The 24,697-nt window shown below is 25.0% G+C and overlaps 1 protein-coding gene across 1 annotated transcript in view; it reads right to left on the minus strand.

The window, feature by feature from the left end:
• Window positions 1-7,288: 7,288 nt before the first annotated feature.
• Window positions 7,289-24,697, minus strand: part of LOC112601311 (leucine-rich repeat-containing G-protein coupled receptor 5) — an 81,080-nt gene continuing 63,671 nt past the window's right edge. Inside the window, exons 7-18 of the mRNA XM_025348852.1 lie at window positions 22,063-22,134; window positions 20,781-20,852; window positions 17,702-17,770; window positions 14,672-14,815; window positions 14,416-14,556; window positions 14,265-14,330; window positions 13,793-13,936; window positions 13,578-13,649; window positions 13,183-13,487; window positions 10,326-10,502; window positions 10,056-10,250; window positions 7,289-9,973 (exon numbers count right to left, since the gene is read on the minus strand). Coding sequence (XP_025204637.1) covers window positions 8,427-9,973; window positions 10,056-10,250; window positions 10,326-10,502; window positions 13,183-13,487; window positions 13,578-13,649; window positions 13,793-13,936; window positions 14,265-14,330; window positions 14,416-14,556; window positions 14,672-14,815; window positions 17,702-17,770; window positions 20,781-20,852; window positions 22,063-22,134 — 3,004 coding nt within the window. The 3' untranslated portion in view covers window positions 7,289-8,426. The remainder of the gene's footprint in view (window positions 9,974-10,055; window positions 10,251-10,325; window positions 10,503-13,182; window positions 13,488-13,577; window positions 13,650-13,792; window positions 13,937-14,264; window positions 14,331-14,415; window positions 14,557-14,671; window positions 14,816-17,701; window positions 17,771-20,780; window positions 20,853-22,062; window positions 22,135-24,697) is intronic.

Here is a 24,697-nt window from a genome sequence, read left to right on the forward strand (position 1 = left end):
ATATTATACTTCTTGGTATGAAATCAAAATAAACTGTATGAATATTTTTTAATTTTTGACTATTTCTTCATCAAAAGACACGATATTATCTACTGATTCAATCAAACTTAAGTATAGGAATACTTATTTTTCTATTTTGTTTTAACAGCTTATGATGAGAAAAAGATAAAATTGACTAACAAAGCGTTATAATGGATCGAATAAATATCCTTGGTGATTAATCATCATAAATATGTAATAAACTGTTAAAAACTGTAAGTATATTTTATATATTCAGATTTAATACTAAAATATGTGCGTTTATAATACTTTATGTTATAACATTTTAACGTTAGAAATCAGCATTTAAAATAACAAAAAGCAGTACTGTGAGTTGAACAAGAAGAAAATAAATAAATGTTATACGTGACTATCTTAAACTTTTTATGGAATTAACTAGATATTTTCAGTTTTGTACTAAATGCATATAATATTATGCATGAAACATAGTACATCGATTATTTGTTGTGATTTCACGACCTGTATATAGCTGATTAAAATAGTATTGTTTAGATTTTACTGAAACAATTTGTGTAAAACCATTTCAATGCCGAAACGATATAAGACGGTATATAAAATAATTAATTTTCTAAATGTTTGACTAATTTTTTAATAGTTTGAACGTACATAACTATTATCTAATGTGATTAAAGACAAATACGATGAATAATTAAATTAGTTTTGAATATAATTGGCATAGTTTTTTGGTGTTTTTTTGTGAAAATTTACTATAATAATTACCATTATTATACCTAGTATTATTTAAATAAGAAGAAGCCTTAAAAAAAAAAAAATAAATAAAAAAGTGGAAAAATTTCGTAATTGAAAAGGTGTTGTGTATAATAAAAATATTTATCTTACAGTGCCGTTTCCGTCAGAGCAAACAGGTTAGTTTTTATATTGTTTCATTTCCTCTTTTGTATTCACTGATACCTTTGTCCGACAAGAGGATTTGAAAATAATAGCATTTTACGACAACAATACACGATGATTATATTTTAAGTGAGGGAGAGAAAAGAATACTTTGTAGGTAAACGTATCATATAATGTTGGAAATCTCGAATTTCTAATGCTTATTGACTTGCGAGATAATATTTCATATTGAACAAAATAACTGTTGTTAAAATAAGCTATATTAATTTTTGCCATTTTAATAAATATTGTTGATTATCGACATTAAATTTGTTTAAAACGTATGGTATATATATTATATAATTTAATTAAATACTTCTGATATTTTAATTATATAAACTAAATTTTATAATAAGTTCTTACTTTTTTATTTTTAAATCTAATAAAAACAAAAAACATTTGTTTCATCTGTATTTTATATTATGATCGTATATGTTTCTGAAAATATCTTTATTATACATGTACCGACATTTGATCATTATGTGCTAATTATTAAAGATCTTGATAAAAATAGAATAATACATTTTTCAAATGCATATATTTTGTAAATATTATTATTTTTTTAACTACCAGAATTATTGTTCCACTACATTTTAATAATATTATACTTACTTTCAACTTGCTTTAGAAATTCAAAACAATTATTTATTCTATTTATGCAATAATATTATATATATTATAATCATTATTTAAGTAATATAAATAAAAAAAAAATAAATAAATATTATGACAACTATCAATTAACTTCTATTTTTCAATATTATTAATATATTATTATGTATGATCTAAACTTTAGATTCTAGAAAATTGTTTTGCAATTTGATTTAATTTAATAATTATTAATTATATATTTATATCATTAAGTGATTAAGTAACAGGAATTAATATAACTAAAAAGAGTTTCTATAAATAAGCATTGCCAGAAATTTTTTAATTTCAAAACTTAAATATTTTATTTTATTTTTTTGTTTATTTGGTTAACATTTATCCCAAATTTCTTTATTATGAGATAATTTACAAAGTGTTAAAGACTTAATATCATATTTTATTATTAACATTATTATTATTATTTATTATTGATGAGCTATTAGGAAAAAAAAGTACCTGAAATAATATCATGGCGTATTATAAAAAAATATACATTACTTTCAGTAATACATTTTTATTATTGGGGAAAAGGCTAGAGATCGATTTTCTCAGTTGCTCTTTTGTTTACAACTATTGTTTAAATGCTTAATAAATATAAATAATTATCAAATACAATCTAAATTTTGGAAACTCGATTAAAAGTATTATTTATTTGTTTACAAATTTATGTTGTCAATTCTACAACTTCCATACTACATTGTGTACTTGTTCAAACGACAAACTAAAAATTAAAATTTATTGTATCACTGTTTTTAACAATTTTATGATACTTGATAATGTTTAAAGTTGTATTTATTATATAAATATATTACTATTAAATTTTAAATTTATTTTATTTTTTTGGAGTTAATACCTATATAAATTGGTTTTATTAACGATTAAATATTATAATAGAAATTACAGTATTTTGTATTTTTATAACCATTTTCGTCAGTAAGATGATATTCTGTAAATAATAATATGAAAATATTATACATATTGCTTTTTATAACTAATTAAAACTTTGATATTATCACTTTACTATACATTTTTATGTTAATTGGTTAAAATTGTATTATCTTTTGATTAAATCACCACTTAAATTCAAAATATTTACTTGTATCGAGTTGTTTATTATTTCATTACTAAAACATGATACTCCGAGTACCTATATCAATACAATAATTAATTTAGTTCAAGATTATATTTATCAATGGTAAATTTTAAAGTAAATAAAGGCTTTTTGTCTTCTTGGATATTCGTAGATAAACTTATTATTTAATTTAAATGTATAGTTTATTTATTCAATTATAGTTTCGTCCAAAACATAAATAATCTAAACCAAGAAAACGTTATTATTTATTAATAATCTGTATTTATTTGTTTTAATTTTTGAAATAAGCACATTAACTATTTGTATGAATGTACTAAAATTTGTTTGTTTTATACCATTGAGTATACTCAAAATATTGTGTATGTGATATTATTACTATTGTCTATTACCTTGTTTTAGAAAAAATCTTGTTGATAATAAGAACACAAAATATCAAATCTTAATTTAAAAGCTCTTAAACATTTTCATTTGTGAAATTATTACCGGATATTATGCCCATATTTTTTATGTGTCTATCAGTTTATTTTTTAGCTAAATATTTGGATGATAGATAAGACGTATACATTTTATAGATTTTTGCAAGATAAACACGTAAGGAAAATGATTTATTTTAGTGCAAGGAGAGCATAATATCATATCTTTGATACATTTGAATATAGGTATAAAATATTGAAAAATTCAAAACATAAATTTGGTATCAAATATGTGTACAAAATAAAAATACCTACATCTTGTAGATAAATTTAAGGTTGCGTGGTCGTTTGGTGTCGATACGATTAATTTTGGCGTTGACTTGGTGTGATATTCAATATTATTGATTTACTTATTACAACGTCGTAGACTTAATATGAAATATGATTCTACACTAAAGTATTATATTTTAATTTTATTTAAGACGCATTTTGATATTTGCTGCATAGACCCTATACTACCAGCTAACTCTGACTGGAATACTTAATGAGGTATCAGTGCACTGAATCTTTAAGATTGCCTGTTTACAAATAGTTATTGTGATTTAAATATACTGCAGCTTCTTTAACTAGGAGTACATTAAATTATATGATTTTTTCTGGACTGATTTCAATATTATTTAACTTAATCGAAAAACTAAAATAAACTTACTACTTATCAATTTCATGTTTTATATTTTCAAACAGATTTTGTCCTTTTAATATATGAGTATAATAAGTTTTTATTAATGTTAAATGTTCATTTTATATTATATAATGCGCGTAAATAAAATTATGTATTAGTTTATGTAGCATATTATTATCATATTCAATAGTTTTAAAATGACTAACATAATTCCAGAAAAATAGTTATCCTCATTCGTTGACAGCTACTACAGATGTTCGGAAGGTTAACTTATTAAAAACTTATGTTAAAAATATATACTTTAATAATAGTATACTATGCGATGATTTTAACATAATAGTAATTTTTTTTGTACTTCTGTAGTTGTTTCAAATTAAAACCAAATTAAAGCAAAATTTTAAAACAAATAAATATTGACACGCTTATTAGGAGTAATGCACATGCGCTGAATATGTACTTAAAATATAATAATGCATTTATTTAGTCAATGTTTCAATACAATTAGGTACATAAGATGTAGTGTACGACAGCCGTCTTAGCATAAATTATGTAAAATAAGTGAATTTATAATCGGAACACGTCCGATGTGTGAAACATGTCACTTAGAAATTGTTGAGTCACAGAATAGTAAACTTTTGGTTTAGGTCTTATAACCGCCCCGTCCTAGGTCTCGTAAATTTAAAATTATTTTTAGAACTCGTGTTGTAATGTATAGCGCTCACCAATTGGCAAGGTTAAATTGTTGGTAATATTTATTTACGCATAATATAAATTGATTCAAAATTAAACCAATACCAAAATATCACAGTTATATAATATATAAGTATATTAAAAAAAAAAAACAAAAAATTAAATGCCTTGATTTTAAAATTAGATTTATTTTCTTAGTTAAATAACCTAGTGTAATTTAAAATTAAATTAATCCTAGAAAATATTTAGGATTTTGATACCTCTGTACTATTCACTTACCCCCTTCCACCAATAATCTGTTGACACATTTTTCTATCAAATAATATTTCTAATTTTACGTAATATATTTTAATACCAAATTAATAAGAAGAATAAAAATTGAAAATCAAACACGTGTGAATTATGCATTTATTTATTATATGTATTTTATATTCAATATTTTTTTTTATTATTATTTTTATTATTTTAACAAGAAATATACAATCTATACCCTAGAGAAGAAGCCATCCAGTGAAAGCACTACCTATTTGTTTATTATTAATTAATAATAATAATAATAATAATTTATTTTTATTTTTTAATATATTTTAATTCATTTATTTGATAAATCTCGACACTAACTTATCTTTAGTCGTCGTAAGGGATTGCCTGAAATTTTGCAAGAAGCTAAATTAGATATAAGGAAATTAAGATGATATGAAAGTCTGTTATGGAATCTTTTGTAAAATTTTACTGCTTCAGCGTGAACTGTTTCAATATTTAAATCTGTGTGCAGAGTGTAGTTGAAAACATATAGTGAGGCGTTAGTGATTAATCTTAAAATTTTATTTGAATGGTTTGGATTTTATTCACATTGTTTTTTTTTTTTTGCATTGCCCTATAGTTGTATCCGTTATAGGCCATAAGTCCATATTGGCTTGATTAATGATTTATTATAATATTAATAATAACTTTTTTTTAATTTCAGGTACCTATCCACAATTATATTAATATTAAATTAACCTAGCTTTTTATATCATATTTCTGTGAACATTTAAGCACTTATTTTGCTTATAAAATTACCAAGTTACAAGTATTTAGTGATGCAAACCCATACTAGGGATTAAATGTACAATGATTAGAACTTCACCATTTCGGTACTTTCAAAATATAAAAAAATAACTTTAAATAATAATTAATATTTTATTTAAGAGAACGTAGCAATGAAATTTTTCGTATAATAGGTGTAAAATGTGTACAAACATGTATAGTTTTTACACGGATTTCACAATACCTATTAGAAGTACTGAAACTAATTTAACTATGTTACGTGTGTAATAAGCAGAACTAATTAAAATATTATTCAAACGTTTTTAAAATATAACTATTTTACTATACAAAACTACGTTCAACAACCTTTGGTAAGAACTGAGCTGAATTTTAAACTTAAAAATGAACATAGCAATTCATAGTTGAGTAGCGAAAATTGTTATTAGTAAAAACAAGTAAGAGATATAAAACTCCTGTAGTATTATAGTATTATAAACAAGTTGACTTTTTATTGATGAGTTTTTTGGTTCTAGAAATATAAAAGAGTAATTCTTTTATAACTCTCATTCTCTAATTTAAAAATCTATACCTACTAATTTTTAAATCAATATATAAAACATTTTAACAATTAAACTAATAAAATAAATAAAGTTTTGATTAATATAGGATATTATAAAATTGATAAAAACATAACTGTGGCCGGTTTGTGTAAATTATTTATCCCAATACTACAGATAAGTTAGAATAAATTACGTACAGTTGTATTACTTTAATTTTTTTTCTTGATATCTGTTTTAATTTTTAAAATATCTTATTTTATAATTTTCCTTTGATTTAATTCAAATGAATGATATGAAGCAATTAATTTATGTCTTTCAGAAAAAAAATACAATTTATTAACTTTAAAAAAAAAAAAAAAAAAACATTTAAAATATAAAATTTGTATATAAAATAGAGCTCAGTAAGAAAGATATAAACTATTTTATAATTCTTTGTACCGTTATTAGAAAGTGCTGATAAAAATATATTGTGATTTGTGACAATTTTAAGTAATTAAGTTGTTTATTTTTAAATTACAACAAATTAACAAAATACGATTTAATCGAACCTAATATTTTGTAAGTAATGCTAATTTCTATAACTTTCAAAATATTTTCTTAATTTTTTGAACTCTTAAATATCAAATAAATAAAGTAATTTAATAAAAACCACTCTCTAGAGTTAAAAATTTAAAAAAATTTCTATACTCAAAATGTGATAACAGAAATCCATATACACAAAATAAAATTAAAAAAACACATAATTGTAAAACCAGAATTTTCATTACTCAATTTAGAATTTAAAATATTGAAACGATATACCTGTAATATCCAGTGGTTAAAATCTTAACCACTCAATCTAGCTAAAACCAGAATATTGTCCACTGATTATAAAACAATAATAATTTTAATAATCTAAATTTGAATCAGTTCTTTTGTTCGAACAATTAAAGCAAATATTGAATCGTATTTTTAATATCAAGCAAAAATTATTCATTTGTTCTTTTGTCAATGCATTGTGAAATTGTTTATATAACCAAATGATTTCAAAATATTTAAAGCTAGCAATTTGATTCTTATGTATTGCATTGGACTACAATATAATTATATCATTATATAATTATAATTATTTTATTATTATATTTTGAGACTTAAATTTTAATTCAGATGCAAATTAATTGAGGAATAAAATAAACTGTACACAGAGTATGTTGATTTGCACCCATTAAAAATAAAATGTCAATATTATGAATAATAATTTATTACATATTATAGTAAAATGTACAAAAAACCGGCAAAAATGACACGAATCAGGAACAGGCGAACATACAGTTTTGTCAGAAAAGTATCTCACAAAGCAATTGTTAATGGATACATTATAAAAGTATATTACAATCTTGCTGTCATAATGCATAACTATTATAAGCATAGTGACATAATTATTTTTCCCTGTCTCATTTACATATTTTCACTAATGTACATTCACAGAGATAACAAACTGAAAAACAAAAGTTTTTTTTTTTTTTGTGCAATAAATATCTGTATTTGATGCACACGTACAATTGCTTTGCAATATACTTTTATCGCAAAACTATATTTATTTATAACATACATATTACACAAACTTATAGTAAAAAAAAAAAAAAAAAAACATTATCATTATTAAAATATAATAACCTAGGTACGTAATTTATATCGTCATTCCTTGTACTAAAACACAGCCTTTTTAGTTAATTTTCTATAGAGTATTGTCTTGGCTCGAGCTGTTATTTTTATATTAATTTATATTATATAACCCGTCTTTTAATCGATCGACTAAAGCTCGTCAAACCGAATATTATATTGGCTTAAAACATCAAAAATATGTTATAATTATGATCTACTTACTTACAAATGTTTAGGCTATTAAGAATATCTCCCCTTACTATGTAATGGGAAAATATAGTAAAAAAAAAAATTGAATTTAAAAGACAGTAATCTTTTATATTAAAAATTTAATATTATAAAAACATAAGTTAAAACTTGGCGTTTTTGTTTATCGATATTTAAAAGATTAAAATGATGTAGATAATACATTTTTATAAAAATGCGTCATAATAGTATAATATAATAAACATTATAATATATAATATTTTAATTTTTAATTATTTATGCACGTGTGGTAGGGATCAACTATTATTCAATAGTAATAATAATAATAATAATAAATGTTACATCATTAAGAGTTACATTTTAGAGGATATTATCACGTGTCACGTTATTATTTTTTTTCTATATTTGATCGAGATGGCTATGTCTCAGAACCTTACTTGGTATGACTATAAAATGAATGTACGAAATAATCTAAGTCTACAAAATATAAAAAAAAAAATAGTGGCATTTTAGCTGTGTGGGGACGATGGTTTAGAATCCGGTGGTGTAGTCCTTTCACTGGCAGTAGTTGTTGGTGAATTTTCTGGCCTTAACAAATCGTCCATTCTGTTTTCGTCATCCTCGTCCTCAGTGTCTGCTCTATAAATGCTTGTCTCAGCAGCCGAAGGAATAGTTGCCAAAAATCGAACACTCAATCTGTTAGGAGAACCACCCACGACCAGCTCGGGGTCGTCCAACACGGCCGGTTGACGAGTCAGCCGAGGTTTTGGTTTATGATCGCTACAACCTACGCTGGATCTGGAAGCTCTGGTGCTTACACTAGTGCTAGCTGTGTTGGCAGAACCTGAACTGTCATTTCTCGAGCTCGACAGGTTTGAGTCTTGTGAAGTCTTCCTCGTCACAATCCACGAACTGGCACGCCTCTGTTTTGGATCAAGAAGTCTCAAGGGCACACCACAATGATGATGATGGTGGTGGTGGTGATGGTGTTGTCTCCAAGAATCCGATCTCGAAGAACTATAATTTTCACTAGAAGACATCGATGAAGCACGTTTATGCTGCTTTTGTTGTATTTCAGCGATTTGGTAGGCGTATCTGTCGCTTCTCATGTACTGTCTGCCCGAATCAGACTCTCGTTGTAAACAAGACATTATCCTTCTGAATTTGATATTCAGCCAATCGTAGAACGTCTCTTCTGTTTTCACGGACTTGTCATCCAACAATTTAACATTACAGCTGCACGGGGGATGAGGATAATTGTCTCGCGATGACCTATCAACTAGACTGTTTGTGTTGGCCGGCGTTTGCCTGTTGCTAAAGTTAGAACTGTGTCTACACCTTCCAATGCCTCTGGTCACTCTCGACTCTTCGATAGCTTTGCATATCATAACGCAGTCTTTTTTGAACTGTTTTGTTAGTATGGCATACAGAAAGGGATTACAACACGAATTCAACGGCAACACAAATACCGTGAACACTTTAGCCTGTTCCAGCGAAACGAGGTGAAACCCACAAATAGCTGTCAGCGATACGAATGCTATAGGGGCCCAGCACAGCAGATCGGTAAACACAAGCAATGCCATTCGTTTAGCAATCCGCGAATCGTTAGAATTCCAGGCCTGAGAGCCTCTGATGGCGCAATACATTTTCAAGTAGCATCCCATAAGTATGAAAAATGCCACGCCATTTATGAACATCAGAAAAACAACGTACACCAAACTCCATGTGCCAGTGGTAGTCTCGAATGGCAAGCATGTGGCATACTTACGATAGTCAGACACACCAAACAGTGGCAATGCTGCCATCCCACCAGCGAAAATCCAACCACAGAGCATTATGTACGACGCGTGCTTAAGTGATAGACGTTTGTTTAAATGCATGGCGTGAGTAATCGCATAATTTCTTTCCAGAGTAATAACAGCTAGCGTGTACACCGAAAGTTCTGAACTGAGCACTGCCAACACGCCAGCTAGCTGACAACCTGCAGACATTTGCCAAGGTATCGCGTACACTTTAAACTCTCCCAAAGTTCCAGCGTCAACGACAGCTAATATACCTGTAATGAATATTTCGTTAAAAAATTATTACAGAAGTTGTATAGTAATTTTTAGACAAGTTTATATTTTTTAATACGATACCTAAATAGAGGCCCATGAAAAAATCAGCCGCGGCCAAATTGCATACAAGAAACCTTGGCACGTCTATTTTACTTCTGGCGAATATTAATACGAACACCACAGTCCCGTTGCCCAACATTGCTAATAAGAATACCACCCATACTCCACATCTCAATGTCCACCAATCAAAAAGATCTTGGCATGGCAAAAATGGACCTATATCAACAATTTAAGGTAATCTTTCTTGTCGTTGTCTTATTATATCGTATATAGATTAATGCAAATATTTACCAGGAAGTGGCAAGCACTTGATTTTTGACGACATTATATCTTGTGACTTTCCTTCCATTTGTTGTTCTTCAAAATATTCTTCCATGTACGATGGTAAATTTCCTGGGTACGTGAAGTCTGAACCAAACGAATCCCACAAATCATTGACTTGCGTCCCAAATTTTTTACTTAAATTTTCTATAAAATGATAATAATTTTCAATTACAAATTTATACATAATATACATAAATTAAATTCTTAAATAATTTCTCATAGATATATAATTTTTGGTTGACTGGATATTAACAAAAATAACAACGGGTAATTACAATAATTATTTGAAAAAGGGTGGATGACTTTTTTAATATAACTCAGAGTGTCATTTGCAGATGGCGTGTGTTTTTTAAACAATGAGAGTATAATTTTAAATATAAAAAATAAAATAACTTCAAAAGTTTTACAAAACTCGAAAAAATCTCAGGCAGATAATAGTATTATTTCAGTAACATTTATTATTTGCTCTTATTTAAAAAAAATAATTAGTCAGATACAGTACATAAACTAAGTATGGATGTCACTCTTAGCTAACAATGTTGGTGCGTACTAAAACTATAAGTATATTAATATTTAAAATAATATAGGTATATTCATTGAAGTAACATCGATGAAGTAAATTTTTTGACAAACCATCAATTTAACTCAATTTTTATCAACAAGATGCTTCATGATTGTTTATGACATGCAACTTTTAACTATCCAAACAAATGAAAGGAAATAAAGATAAGTAAAAATATGCCATTCATCAGTAGATAAATATCAATTTACAAATAAGAAAATTCTGACAAAAATAGCCTGTCAGCCTATATTACTAAGTATACCTTATATACGATATGTTTTGTTGATAAACGTCTATAGAAATATTATTAATTTTACTATATGTACGTATTGTAGCAGTATGATTTAATACAAAAATATTACATTTATTATATTATTAATATTTAAATGTGATACATATACATTAAAATAGGTACTATAAGATATTATAGTTATAAACTTTTAAGTCAATAGTAAATTATCATAAAACGGAGCTTATTTGTAAATAGTATAAATAGTTCATACTTTTAAATTAATCTACATATTTTGAAAATGTCATTGCGTTTAGTAAAATGCATTAAATACGTAAATGTTTTAGTTCCACGTGAATAATGTTTTTGAACTATAACAAATTAATTAATATCATTATTCACTATTAAATTATGTAATTTTATCTAAACTTTAACATGAAGTATCTATAAAAATAATTCTGATTAAATATTTTTTAGAATTTTTAGTTCCAGTACAAACTATTTATAAGAACAATTACTAAACTTAAAAATCTTAGCAGTAAAAATTGAAAATTTTATAAATGTTTATAATATAATATTTTAGTTCATGACAGGTAGAAAAAAAGTATTATTGTAAAATAAATATAGTTATCGCTTTATTAAGAATTTAAAACATGAAAAAAATAAATAAGATATACGAGTATATTAAAAGAAAATACAATTTTTTAAGATATTTAATTTTTTATGATATTGGAAATTAATTAGGCATGATGTATTAAATTTTTTGGGTTATCGATAACTAATTCACATGATAGATATAGATTGAACCTTTTTTCGATTATTAAACATAATATTTAATTATATTTTTTCATTGCAACGAACTAATAAATTGCTTTGAATAAAAAAAGTATGTAAACTTATTCAAACCAATATAACATATTTTATCATCTATTTATTGAAATCAAATCCTTTATAGCATATATTTTATGGAATTGTGTTAATAAGGAACTAGAAAAAAATTAATTAATCAAAATGCTTCTTATAGTCTAAAGAATTTTAATCATAATGAAAAATTCTAGGAGTTTATTATATTATTGTATGATAATCGCGAATTTACGAACAAGTTACCATCTATATCATGATGACATTCGAAATAATTTCTTGATTTTTGGATTAATTGTTTTTGTATATCAATAAAATAATTATATAACCTATCATGTTATAATACAGTTGAAGTATATTCAAACATAATTTTATGATTTATCAAACGATTTTTAATTTTTAAGGATTGTAATATTGGCAATATTTGTGTCACTATATATAATTTAGTGACAATAATTAAAATTATAATTTATATATGTGTATGAATTTTATAAATGTGATGCCCAACTAATAATATCTGTACAGACAAGTTTGAAAACTTTTAAAATAAATATAAACAGAACTTTTTAAAAAAAAAAAAAACTTTAAAAGAACGTGCTTGTGTATAATACAAAATCTACATACAATACAAAATTACTATAAGAAACACGAGTTTACATATTGTTTATTAATACTAAAAATTCAGAGAATATTATACAATTTTTTGGTGTTTCGAAATATGATCACAAAATGTGTATTCCTGTTATACATACTTTAACTGGATATATTGTATTTCATATAAATGTCAGTCACAAATTGAAATTCAATACGTCTCAATAACACAATATATTGTTATTATTTTTATTACGTGAACGTTGAGCGGATGTCAAATAAAAAAAAAAAAGTGTCACCATGTTATTTCTCAATCTTTGTATATATTAGCCACCTATAAATACATTTTTCTATACGTCTTCTGCCAATAATTGTCAAACAATATAAAAAATATATAATACAATAAATTTAAAACAATTGCATTTTATATTATGTATTTTATATCATCGAAAGTTTTTTTATATTTTATATAATAATTATATGCATTTTTTTTTTTCATAATATAATTTACTTTTGGAACTTTTTTCTGAGTATATTTTTTATTAAATATTTCAAATCAATACAGTTATATTTATACTAACGTAATTGAGGCCATATGTCAGACATGCTGGAGTTCCAAAGAGTCATATCAAAGTCATTTTCGTTGGCTGGAAATATGACAGATTCGTGAAGACTCGTCTGGGAAGAGGGTGGTGAATCATCTTCAGATTGGAGGGGTAAAAACGAACAACAATGGTATGCATATGACAGCACTAAAGATTGAATTCTTGGGAAATGTTCAGGAGACGGAAATTGTCTCAGGTTCGGGTTGTTAAACGTTTTTAAGTGCAGCAATCTCTCCAAGCCTTTAGTAGGCAAATGTTCAAATACATTTTTACCCACGTTTCTGTAAATGATGTTTATTGATTAATTGTAAAAATTGCTATAATTGATACAAATAATTTTAATAAAATATTATGTATCAGCGAATACGTACAAATCTTCCAACTGGGAAAATGACAAAAATGTTTCGTCATCAATACGATCTATTTTGTTGGATTCTAGATCCCTAGAAAAACAAAAATTTATTATTATCATAGTTATAGCGCCATCTGTGAGAGCTATTCGTGGTCGCGACATTTCACTAAAAACGGTTATTTTTGTTTAAAACATGGCAGCGGCATCTAGCAGTAGCGTAATTTTTACACTTACAAGACTTTAAGTTGAACTAATCCATGAAAGGCGTCTCTTGGTACCGAAGTTATGTAATTATGACCAAGTAACAGGTCGTGGAGATGAGATAGATTACGGAACAACGATCCGTCCAATGACGCTATATGGTTATTAGCCAAATCTCTGCAAAATCAAACTCGAATAAATCTTATGTGTTATGATTTGTGTGCAATGATATGCTATCTATTACAATGAAATTAATAATCAAATTAAATTAAACAATGCTAATTTTACATTGAAATTAATTTGTTAAGATAACATACAATAATGCATTGTATTTTGATCGTATATAATTGTTACACACAACACCCTCATGAAATTATACCAACTATGAGAAAACAATGATGGGCATTTGTATTTTTTTAAATTACTTTATTAAATAAGATTTAAATTGATCATAATATTATATAAAAATGTCATTTTAAGTTTGAGAAAACAAAAATCAACTCACAACACTCTGAGGTCTTTACACTTATTGAGATTTGGTATCCTAGATAATCTGTTCCATTTGACGTCTCTAAAATAACACACATGAAAATTCAATAAATTTTACTATAACACTATTGATTTATTATTATATTGTGCACAGTAGTATCACTTACAAGCTTTTTAATTTAGGACATGTCGTACACAACGTATCAGGTATCGAATAAATGCTCGCCCTGTCGATTCGGAGCACTTCAAGTGCTGATGTCCCGTTAAGATTCGGAAATTCGGTGAGTTCTCTGGCCTCTGACAATACACTAGAGAAATAATAATAATTATTGTTAAAAATATAATACAACATTCTCTAGAAATATATACAACAACAGACTGAGACAAAAAAAATGTGTTAAATCTAAGAGCAGTTACACTCACAGTTTTCTCAATTTTGGTAGGGAAGCAAATGCATATGGGTGTACGCCTATCAAAGGATTTCCTTTGAGCTCGAGCAATGCTAGACCTTGTGAACGTTGCAACACGCCTTCAGGCACAAACTTAATATTATTGCCAGACAACGAACTGAAACAAACCCCAAATATATCAATAATATCGTTTTATTAATACCTTAGTACCCAATATCATACGTATTATAATAAGTAATAAACAATATATAATACAATACTACATGTAATCCATACTCTAAGATCAATATAATAAGTTATAAAAAATAAATTAGGCTTTATTACAAAAGCAAAAAAAAAAAAATAACTGAAATCAAAAAATAAAAATAAAATATATATTAAAATCTTTTAGCTCGTGTCCTGAAAAGATTTTTATGAAACAAATTTTTTCCCCATACTAATAATATCGTATTATTTTAGTCATAAATTACCAGAAGATCTGAAATAATGTTCTGATAAGTCTTTTGAGAGGCAACCGCAACGAATATAGGACCTTTTTGTTTCAAGTACTACACTTTTTATTTTACGCAACACTTCTATAGTAACTTAACCTAAGCCGTATATCATAAAGTATATGTTGTACATTATTATGAAGTACAACATTTATTTAAAGATAACTGCACAGTATAGCAAAACCACGTCATTCATTCATGTCTTGACTTTATGTTACCCAAAATACCTATAACAAATCCAAGCACTATTCTTTTAAAATTTTCATAAAATTATGTTATTTACACACGTCATATAACTTATTCCGAGTACCTTATTTTCTACCATGTTTTTTTTCATTTCTCATTTTTTTTTACTCTCCATAACAGCATTCTACATATCATAATATATCTTTACGACTTTAGTGCACTAACCCACTTTACTTTTAATACACATTTCTTTTCTTCCTAATGTATATATAATAATATTATGATTATTATATTTGTATGTAGTATATTCGTATCTAATATTTTTATTTATTTTGATGTTTGTATTATCTTTTTATACTTAATTTTCTTAAACGTATAATAATATTTAATATAATATATATATTATATATTAGGAATACAAGACATAGACACATCAAACTATTTTGTTAACATAAAAATAATCCATAAATATAACTATACTATACTAGAGTAAAAATACGCAATGTACATTTAAGTATAAATGTAATTATTTAATTTACAATAGTGCATTGATAAATAAAACAACACAAATCGTGAATATTGATACTCCATTTAACGCTTCCGTTTGATGAATGTTATTTCTTGTTTTTAATTAGATTATATAATAATTATCTGATTCATAACTAAATAAATTAAAACCAGTACAATAAAAATATTACAGATAGAAATATTTTATTTTATACAAAAGAAAAAATGCATTGTTATATGCAGTTTTCTTTTAAATAATAATATTACTTATAATTATTGTTATTTTGTTATTATTTTATAATACTGTATCATTAAAAATATTCACGCTATACACAAAATAGTTTTATTGTACCAAGCTTATAAAGCACATAATAAGCCATTTCAAATTAGTTCATTTATTATTTTTTGGAACGTATTCAAAGTTTATTCCAAAGATTAACAATAATTATTTATTAATTTTAACTATAACTAAAACTATTGGACGTATTCCAAATAGTGAATTTATAAACATTCATAGATGTGTTATTAATTTAGTTGCATATCAACAATCGAACCAAAAAATATTTGTCAAAATATGACGTATATTGTAAATTGTATTTTTACTCATTCTTATATTCAAGATAACAAATAAAGCTGAAAAATAAATAACTTGTTTTGGTGTTTATATTTTAGCAGCATAAAAGACATTAAAAAGTATAATATCTTTTACATTAAATGGTATTTTTTAAATATATTACGTAATATAATAAATAAAAATAAAATAATTTTTCGGACCTATAGAAGGTGTTGAAAAAGATAAAGCATTAGTGTTTCAAACGGTTTTACTCTTCTTTTTTTTTTTAATAGTGAAAACCCCAAGAAAATTTTATAATTCCATCGTTTGAAATAGCTAGTAAATCATCAAAACTCTGTGCGAAAGCTATTAAAAACTAAAAAATGTAGTACTAAATTATAAACGTTTAATTCATTTTTTATGTCCCAAATAAATTTATAACATTCAAGCACACCTATACACATACATTCAAATTAAATTTATCGTGCATGAAACTTATAGCTATAAAAATAAAAATGAAATTCTTAGGTTAATATTATTACTTTTTAATATATTACAATATTTAATAAAATTTTGAGAAAAGAGTGATAATAATTTTAACAATAGCCAAATATTCTAAAGCTACACAAAAACTTCTTTCTTGTTTATTTTATTTCTATTTATTACTATTATTATTTTCATAGACCTTATGAGATCTATGATTATTTTTATTTAATTTTACAAACACTTTGAATCATGAATGAAATTATATGATTATAATTTCAATTATAAAAAGAACCTTACTCATTATAATTCTGTAAGTTTTTTAATAAAATCGAAATTTCTATTAAAATTGCATTATTCATTCATTTAAATATACTAGTATGTAAACAAAATAAATACGTTCAGACATTTAAGACATGTTATCCAGTACCAACATGGACGTTAATTGCACAATATAGTATAGGTACCTAACTTCATTTTTATAAATATTTTTTTGCGAACGAAAAAGTTTTCCAATAATGTTGTTGAAGGTTAAAAAAATACAGACAATTCTGAATTAAAAACACATGGCTAAAGTGTGCTAAGGGAATGCATGGAAAGGAGATCATATACAAGTAAACAAGATTTAAAATTCAAAACCCAAGTGGACGCGTATCTTTGTGACTCATTTGGCAAAAATCGTCTAATACACGTTAATACGTTAAAGGCGCGAGTTGAGTACATATGTGTGCACTGTGCACGTATATATAAACGTGGTTCATACATATTATTTATTAAAAAATATTCATTATAATAATAATAATAATAATAATAATCATCTTACAGCTCCTGAAGAGATGTCAACTTGGCAAGAGCGACTGGGATCGTATCCAACTGATTGTCGTCGAGTTCCCTGGAAAATACACACGATATTTAATACGCGTTACATACACACCGTATTTTATATTATTATATTATATTATATAAACGGACGCGAAAAATGTGAAAAATGGAGGATGTAACGTATAGTAATATACGTAATAATCCTTCGTCTCGTAAAATCTGATTTTATTGTTATTATATTACGACGGCTGAGATAAAATATCAAAATATCTAGCAACAATCATAAACGCCCTCCGATTTATTATGTGCAGCGTGAGACGGCAACGACGGCGGCGGCGGCGGCGATGGTGACGTTTTCCATGAGAGGTCTTCGACCCAGCGCGACAATAAATAATAATAATAATAAAGCGATACCGAAAGATAGACGACGGACGACGATTGCAACCCATTGACCCGGTCGGTTCGGTTAAATATGCCGTGAAATAAGCTTTTTCCCCCGAAGACGCCAGTATTGTATATTTTAGGAGTGGATGAAACGTGTGTGATTTTACAAGGATTCAATGACGGCAAATAGACGAGATCGATAAAAGTTTTTTTTTATCCGTTTATACGCCTGATAAGTGTAATGTGTCGACATCGATGAAGTACTGTAATTATGATTATGCTACACAGTAAATTGCTTTTCTTTTATCGTAGCATATAATATGTGTGCAATTTATTTAGCTTAGTATCCCTAACTGATCCTGAACGGAACGTAAATGTATTGATTTTAGAATTATGTGTGTTGTTTGTTTGTTTGTTTGTTTTTTTTTTTTTTTTGTGTCTGTCATCAACTTTCGGAGCAGTAAAAATGTTTAGATTTTCTACTTAAATATCTTCTCTGATAGGAAAGTGAATTCAGTACAAATTTCAGATAATTAAAAATATAGAATTCTCAATACTCTTCTTAATAATTGGAAAAAACATACATTTTTAACCAAAACCAATTTTTGATAAAATCCATTAACTTATTTAACTATAACTTAAAAATCAATGACCGTAAATAAACCTGTCTCTAACCATGGTCACAGTCATTTTGCATATCTCACGCTGAGCTTTTCCACCCACTATAATAATATATAATACAAGTTAATCGTAAATGATGTGCCGTATTTTTTTTTCTTTTTTACTATCCTCCACGTGAAAACGAATGAAATAAAAGGCGGAGTTTTTGTTTTTATTATGACTCCAGTCGACGATTTGAAACGATTAATCCCCGGAGGGTGTATCTAGCAAATGTTTTTTCTACTCTCGAGAACTTCGACGTTGTGCGTTATTTGGCTTTCCGGGAAAATGAACCGGAAAGCAGTCAGCGGAAAATCAAAATTATTTTGGCCCACTTAACAACGACTACACAAAAAGTGATACCCAGCCAACTGACCACCACCGCCGTCGCCATTAACAACGACGCCACCACCGTCGCCGGACTCACTGCTCGATATCGCTATCTGACAGTACAATAAAAATAATAATTACTTCAAAGTGCCTCTGGATTTTTTGTTAGATAAGATAAAAATGATAATAAACAATTTGTACAAAACGGTATCGACATAATAGACGATTATAATAATTGGTGTAGAACGTAGAAATTATATAATACCCAACGTTAATTTTTATATAAAAATACTGAATTAATTTAATTTATTGGTTTTCAGTAAAATATACTACGAGTACACAATATATGTTGAAGTAAATTATACATACAATCAAAATATTATCAGAACTTGGTATGATAGTATGAACAAATACTAAAAACAATTTCAATTTTAAACTTGCGAAATAAAAAATCAAAATATAATTTAATACACAAATAATTAAAAATAATTACCTTTACAAAAAAATTACTGCAATTGTATAGGTTTCAATATATATTTATTTTTTTTTTTTTTAATGTGCCTTTGTTTTCAGTTTTAAAAAAATGATACATAAAATGGTAATAAAAATCTTAAAGTAACCTTTAAATTATGCAAAATAATAAATTAATTATATTAATTAGCCTTAATGACACTTCCCGTGGGAAGGATCAGTTGCAACCGGTGCTTCATGTCTTGTCTTTTATATTAAAGATTTCAAAAGTCAAAAGATATTTCCAAACTACACCAGCTGTTCAGTACAATTAAAGATTTTCCAAACTATAAATTGGTGTAAACTGTAAGCTATAAGTGTAATTACCTTACTAGAAACATTCCATTTGCAATGTTGAGCTTTAAATATGTATAACAACTTTGAACTATATTTAAAATAATACTAAGTTTAATATTATTATAAGTTGTATGAAACAAAAATAATTTATGTAAAAACTTTAACAAGACAATATATAACTTCAATACAATCCTCAACTATGAAAAATGAATATATCAAATAATCTTAGTTTACCAGAAATAAATTACATTTTCTTATTGATTAAGTTATAAGATAAAGTTACACAGATATTCAAATGATAATTTAAAAATTATTATTTGTTATTGATTGAATATATTTTAAAATTAAAAAAAATATTGATTATAATTTACATATTATCTTTACATGTAAATACCTATATTAATTTTTTGATACATCAGATAAAAAATATTATTTAAGTACCTAAATTTTTAAAAAAAAAAAACCAAATACGAAATTTTTAAAACCCTTAAAATTTTTTAAATTACAAGGTTCTATTTATACAATTTAAATATGCATATAATAAGTTATATGAAAAATAAAAAAATCAAATTATTTCAAAAATTAACCTAATCTAACAGAATTTTCTATATGTTTCAAAACGATAATTTATTTCACGGATAAAAATAAAACTAAGGATGTTGTGTATTATTGTTAATGCATTTAAATATTACATAAAAAAAAAAAAAAATACGAGTGTTTTTTTAGTTTTGAAATAAATCAAAATGCATTGTATCTATAATTCAATTCAAAACTATAGATATGCGTCCCTATATCGATAAAAAATAAATATAAATACAGTGCTATAATAATAACTATAAAATTAATCTAAAAATTTGTATGATATAATATAATTAACAATATTGATCGCTAATACTCACAATATTTTCAAAGAAGTAAGGCTCTCAAACGCAGTTTCATCCACGAATCCGATTTGATTTCTCTTAAGTAGCCTATAAATATGACACTTAGTAAAAAGTTTTGAATATTGTAAAAAAAAAATAAAAATATATTTTTAAACTAACACAATTAACTTATAATACGTATAGTTTTAAACAAGTTAAAATAAATAGTATTAAATTTAAAGTTGTTATTTAATTATAACTGTTTTTATTGTATTTTTGTCTCGCAATTGGTTTAACTATAATAAAATAAATATTTATTTTTATGAAATTTTTAAAAAATATTTTGATTCGTAGTATGTTATTATTAATTATTAACCGAATGAAATGTATTCACAAAATAAAAACTATAATAACTAGTTTGTATAATACATAAAAATATATATTATGAGGTTTTAATACATTATTCGAAAACACATGATGTGTACGCGCAATAATTTATTGCACTAAATCACGATATAAGAAAACTTATAATACTACGTGTTAAAAATGGTCAAAAATATACTTCAAAATAATACATCGTAAATATTATATTATTTATAGCTTTTAAAAGTATATTACAAACAAAAGCCACTTTTAAGTACAAGGTTATAAAACTAAATATATGTGTTTTATACCTTAAATTAATAATCTATCACGAAAAAATAAAAATAAAGAGGAAATATTTATAAATCAATATAATTAAAAATTGTTTCGATTAATGATACATCGAGAAGAATACAATTTTGAACAATTTATATATCTAAGAAATTTAATATGTAAAATATTTATTTACATTTAACTAAAAAATAATGTATATATTTTAATAATTTGCATAAAATGCTTAGGTATATCGAGAAATAATATTAAAAGTGGAAAAAAAAATAAAATTAATAATAAATTCATTTTATATAACAAACTTTTTGAAAATATTCATTAAATAAAAACCAGTATTTTTTACGAAAATAAAAAGTATTGAAATTTCTTATTGTAATATTACATTCATATTTAGTTCCTTAGATAATTTTTATATTGTTGCTGTCATATTTAATATAGAACTATAGTTGATTTTTGTCATTATATCCCTTTTTCCATTGAAAATAATAACATTTATAATAATTTATAAGTATAAGTAACACAATTTTATTTATCAAGATTTATTGCTTGTAAAAAATATTAAGTCACCACGTAAATTTGATTCATTAATATCAAAATAAATACGTAATACTTTTAAAGATTATATATATTTACAGATAAAGTAAAAATATTTATATATACTTACAATATGACCAGATTGGGTAACGAGGAAAATGAATCATTTGAAATATCTACAATTGAATTACTTCCCAAGTTTCTGCAATCAAATATTAAGATTAATGAATAATCATCTTAACAACCATAGAATAAAATCAATTAATTACAGAATTAGAAAATATACAATTATTTTATTAAAATACTATTATTATAATAATTATGTGCAACCAACGAAAAAAGTTATGAGACTGCTACATAATGCGACCATACTTAAAGGTAGACAAGAAACTAATTTATCTTTATAAAACTTTAAAAAATTTAAAAACATAGATTTATATCAAAAATATTTTAAGATGATCTTTTTTTATTGTTATTTATTTATTTTTTTTTTTTCGTGAAAACTTATCATATAATATTAACGAAACTACCTATATAAATACGTTTAATTTTAAATCAGTATGCACTTTAATATTTATTTATTGTAATCTCTATTTATTTTTTCTTTTAACTGTCTACATTTTATAAATAAAAAATATTATACCTACACTACACAATGTGATGAGTGAAATGTAATTGATTAGGTCAGAGGTTAAAGAATGGTGGCTAACGGACCGCATACTGTTTGTAGACAAGGAAAAAAAAGTAATTGTTAGTATAACTTTATAATAATATAATATTAAAAATATGTGCTTAAAATTGTTATGGTCTGCGAAAAATGTCCAGATTCATATTATGGCACTTTAAAAAAATGAATTGGTTACCCTTGGATTAAGTAATGGAATTAGGATTAATAAATGTATATTTTTGAAATAAAAGTATGAATAAAAAATAAAAACGTTCTGCACATTAAATATAATTTGTAAATAAATATCTCTATTAAAAAAAAAAAAAAAAAAAGCTAATGCGTAACCGTTAAATATAATACTAAGTTAATAATCATTTAACAAAAAAGTCAGCATATCAAAGTAGTGATATCTACATTGTCATCTACTATTTCTTTAATCTATAACTTTACATCGCTCCCGCATTCATGAATAACAATGTTCTTTTATTTTTATTGCTAAACACTTAGTGAAATAATAGAAATCTTTCACGTAGATAAGATTAGTAAATATAGCTGATTATCTGCATTAAACTGGATTTAGATTTTTTAAATGCAACTGTAAGACGCTGTATGTATAACTGACATTATATCACTGTTACAGAGCGCTATCAATACAATGCATTTTGAGCTAAATTTTCGATGCTTATTGGTGAATAAATAATAAAAACTATTTTAAGCTCGCTGGTATCCTGACAAGCGAAATCAGGCACGTAAAAAACTGAAATTATTTTTCTGGTTATTATAGGTAATAATAACATTAAATTCTATATAAATATGAATATTTTTATCAACGTGTACCTACGTTCCAGGAAACCACGTTTCCTTTGAAAATTAACTCTAAACAGTCTAAACACGTCGACCAAGTTATTATTTATTTGTATTGTATAATATAATCTTTGTAAACGATATAAACATAAGACATTTTAAGATGAGAACTTCAAAAAAAAAAAAAAATTAAATCAAATATCTTTTGTTAAAATAAAAATACACAATAGTAATAAATTATTTTATTGTTATTATCATAATACCATGTATACAAATATAGATGAAAAGGTTTAAAGTTTTATGAATGATCAATTAAACGGGGTTTAAATTAATACATACGTATAAAAGCTATAAATTAACGTTAAAATGTACTTATTACTTAGCTGAAAAATCAAATGATAAAATAAACAAATTATTTTAATATTGATTAAATATATTTATATATTCACATGACAAACAGTGAATACAAATATATTACATATTTATAATATTTTTTTATGGATGATGTATCAATATTTAAATTATTGTTTTCGATTATTTTGTTTTTACATTTTTAGTTAACGGTTTCAATAAGATATGGTGTTTTAAAAATCATAAATAAAAATTAATTAATTAAATTTTCGTATTAAAACCTTAACTGAATTACAACAAAAATTCTATATCACTTTATTTTTATTATCGTTGTAGCGGCCTTTATATAAAAAATAAAAAAAAATAGGAATAGGAATGCAACTGAATAAAATAATAACAACGAAAAATCCTAAATAATAAAGTTTTCTCGTCACGCAACACAGCCACTTGGCCCCTAAGGGTATTTTTATCGAGTCGCAAAACTGGCGACATGTGTACTAACAATAAAACCTGATCTTGTTCTTTTTTACATCTAAAAATCATATGCAAGTTTGAAAAGATGCGAGATGTCGAATTCATATTAACCTAATTTCCAGCATGTCGTTTTATTTTTAAAAAATATTTAAAATCATCAAGAAGTTTTCACGGTAAATCAATAAGTTCAACTTATTTTATTTTTTCTTTCACGCGTATTTACTTAAGATAATATTTTTGTTTATTAATTAAACAATATTGGTAGAAATAAACTTTTGTTGTAAATATTAAACGTATAAATCATAATAATGAAAAAACATAGAATATTTTCAAATTTTAAATAAACTGAAAATCCATTTAACTAACATAACTGATAAATTATACTAAGTAAAATGATTAGGTGTATACTTAATCTGTTCATAATGTTATTAATCTAAATAGAAATTTAATAAAACATTAAAAACGATTC

The sequence above is a fragment of the Melanaphis sacchari genome, unplaced genomic scaffold (assembly GCF_002803265.2).
Source record: "Melanaphis sacchari strain LSU unplaced genomic scaffold, SCAv2.0 Contig77_pilon_pilon, whole genome shotgun sequence".
Classification (NCBI taxonomy): Eukaryota; Metazoa; Arthropoda; class Insecta; order Hemiptera; family Aphididae; genus Melanaphis; species Melanaphis sacchari.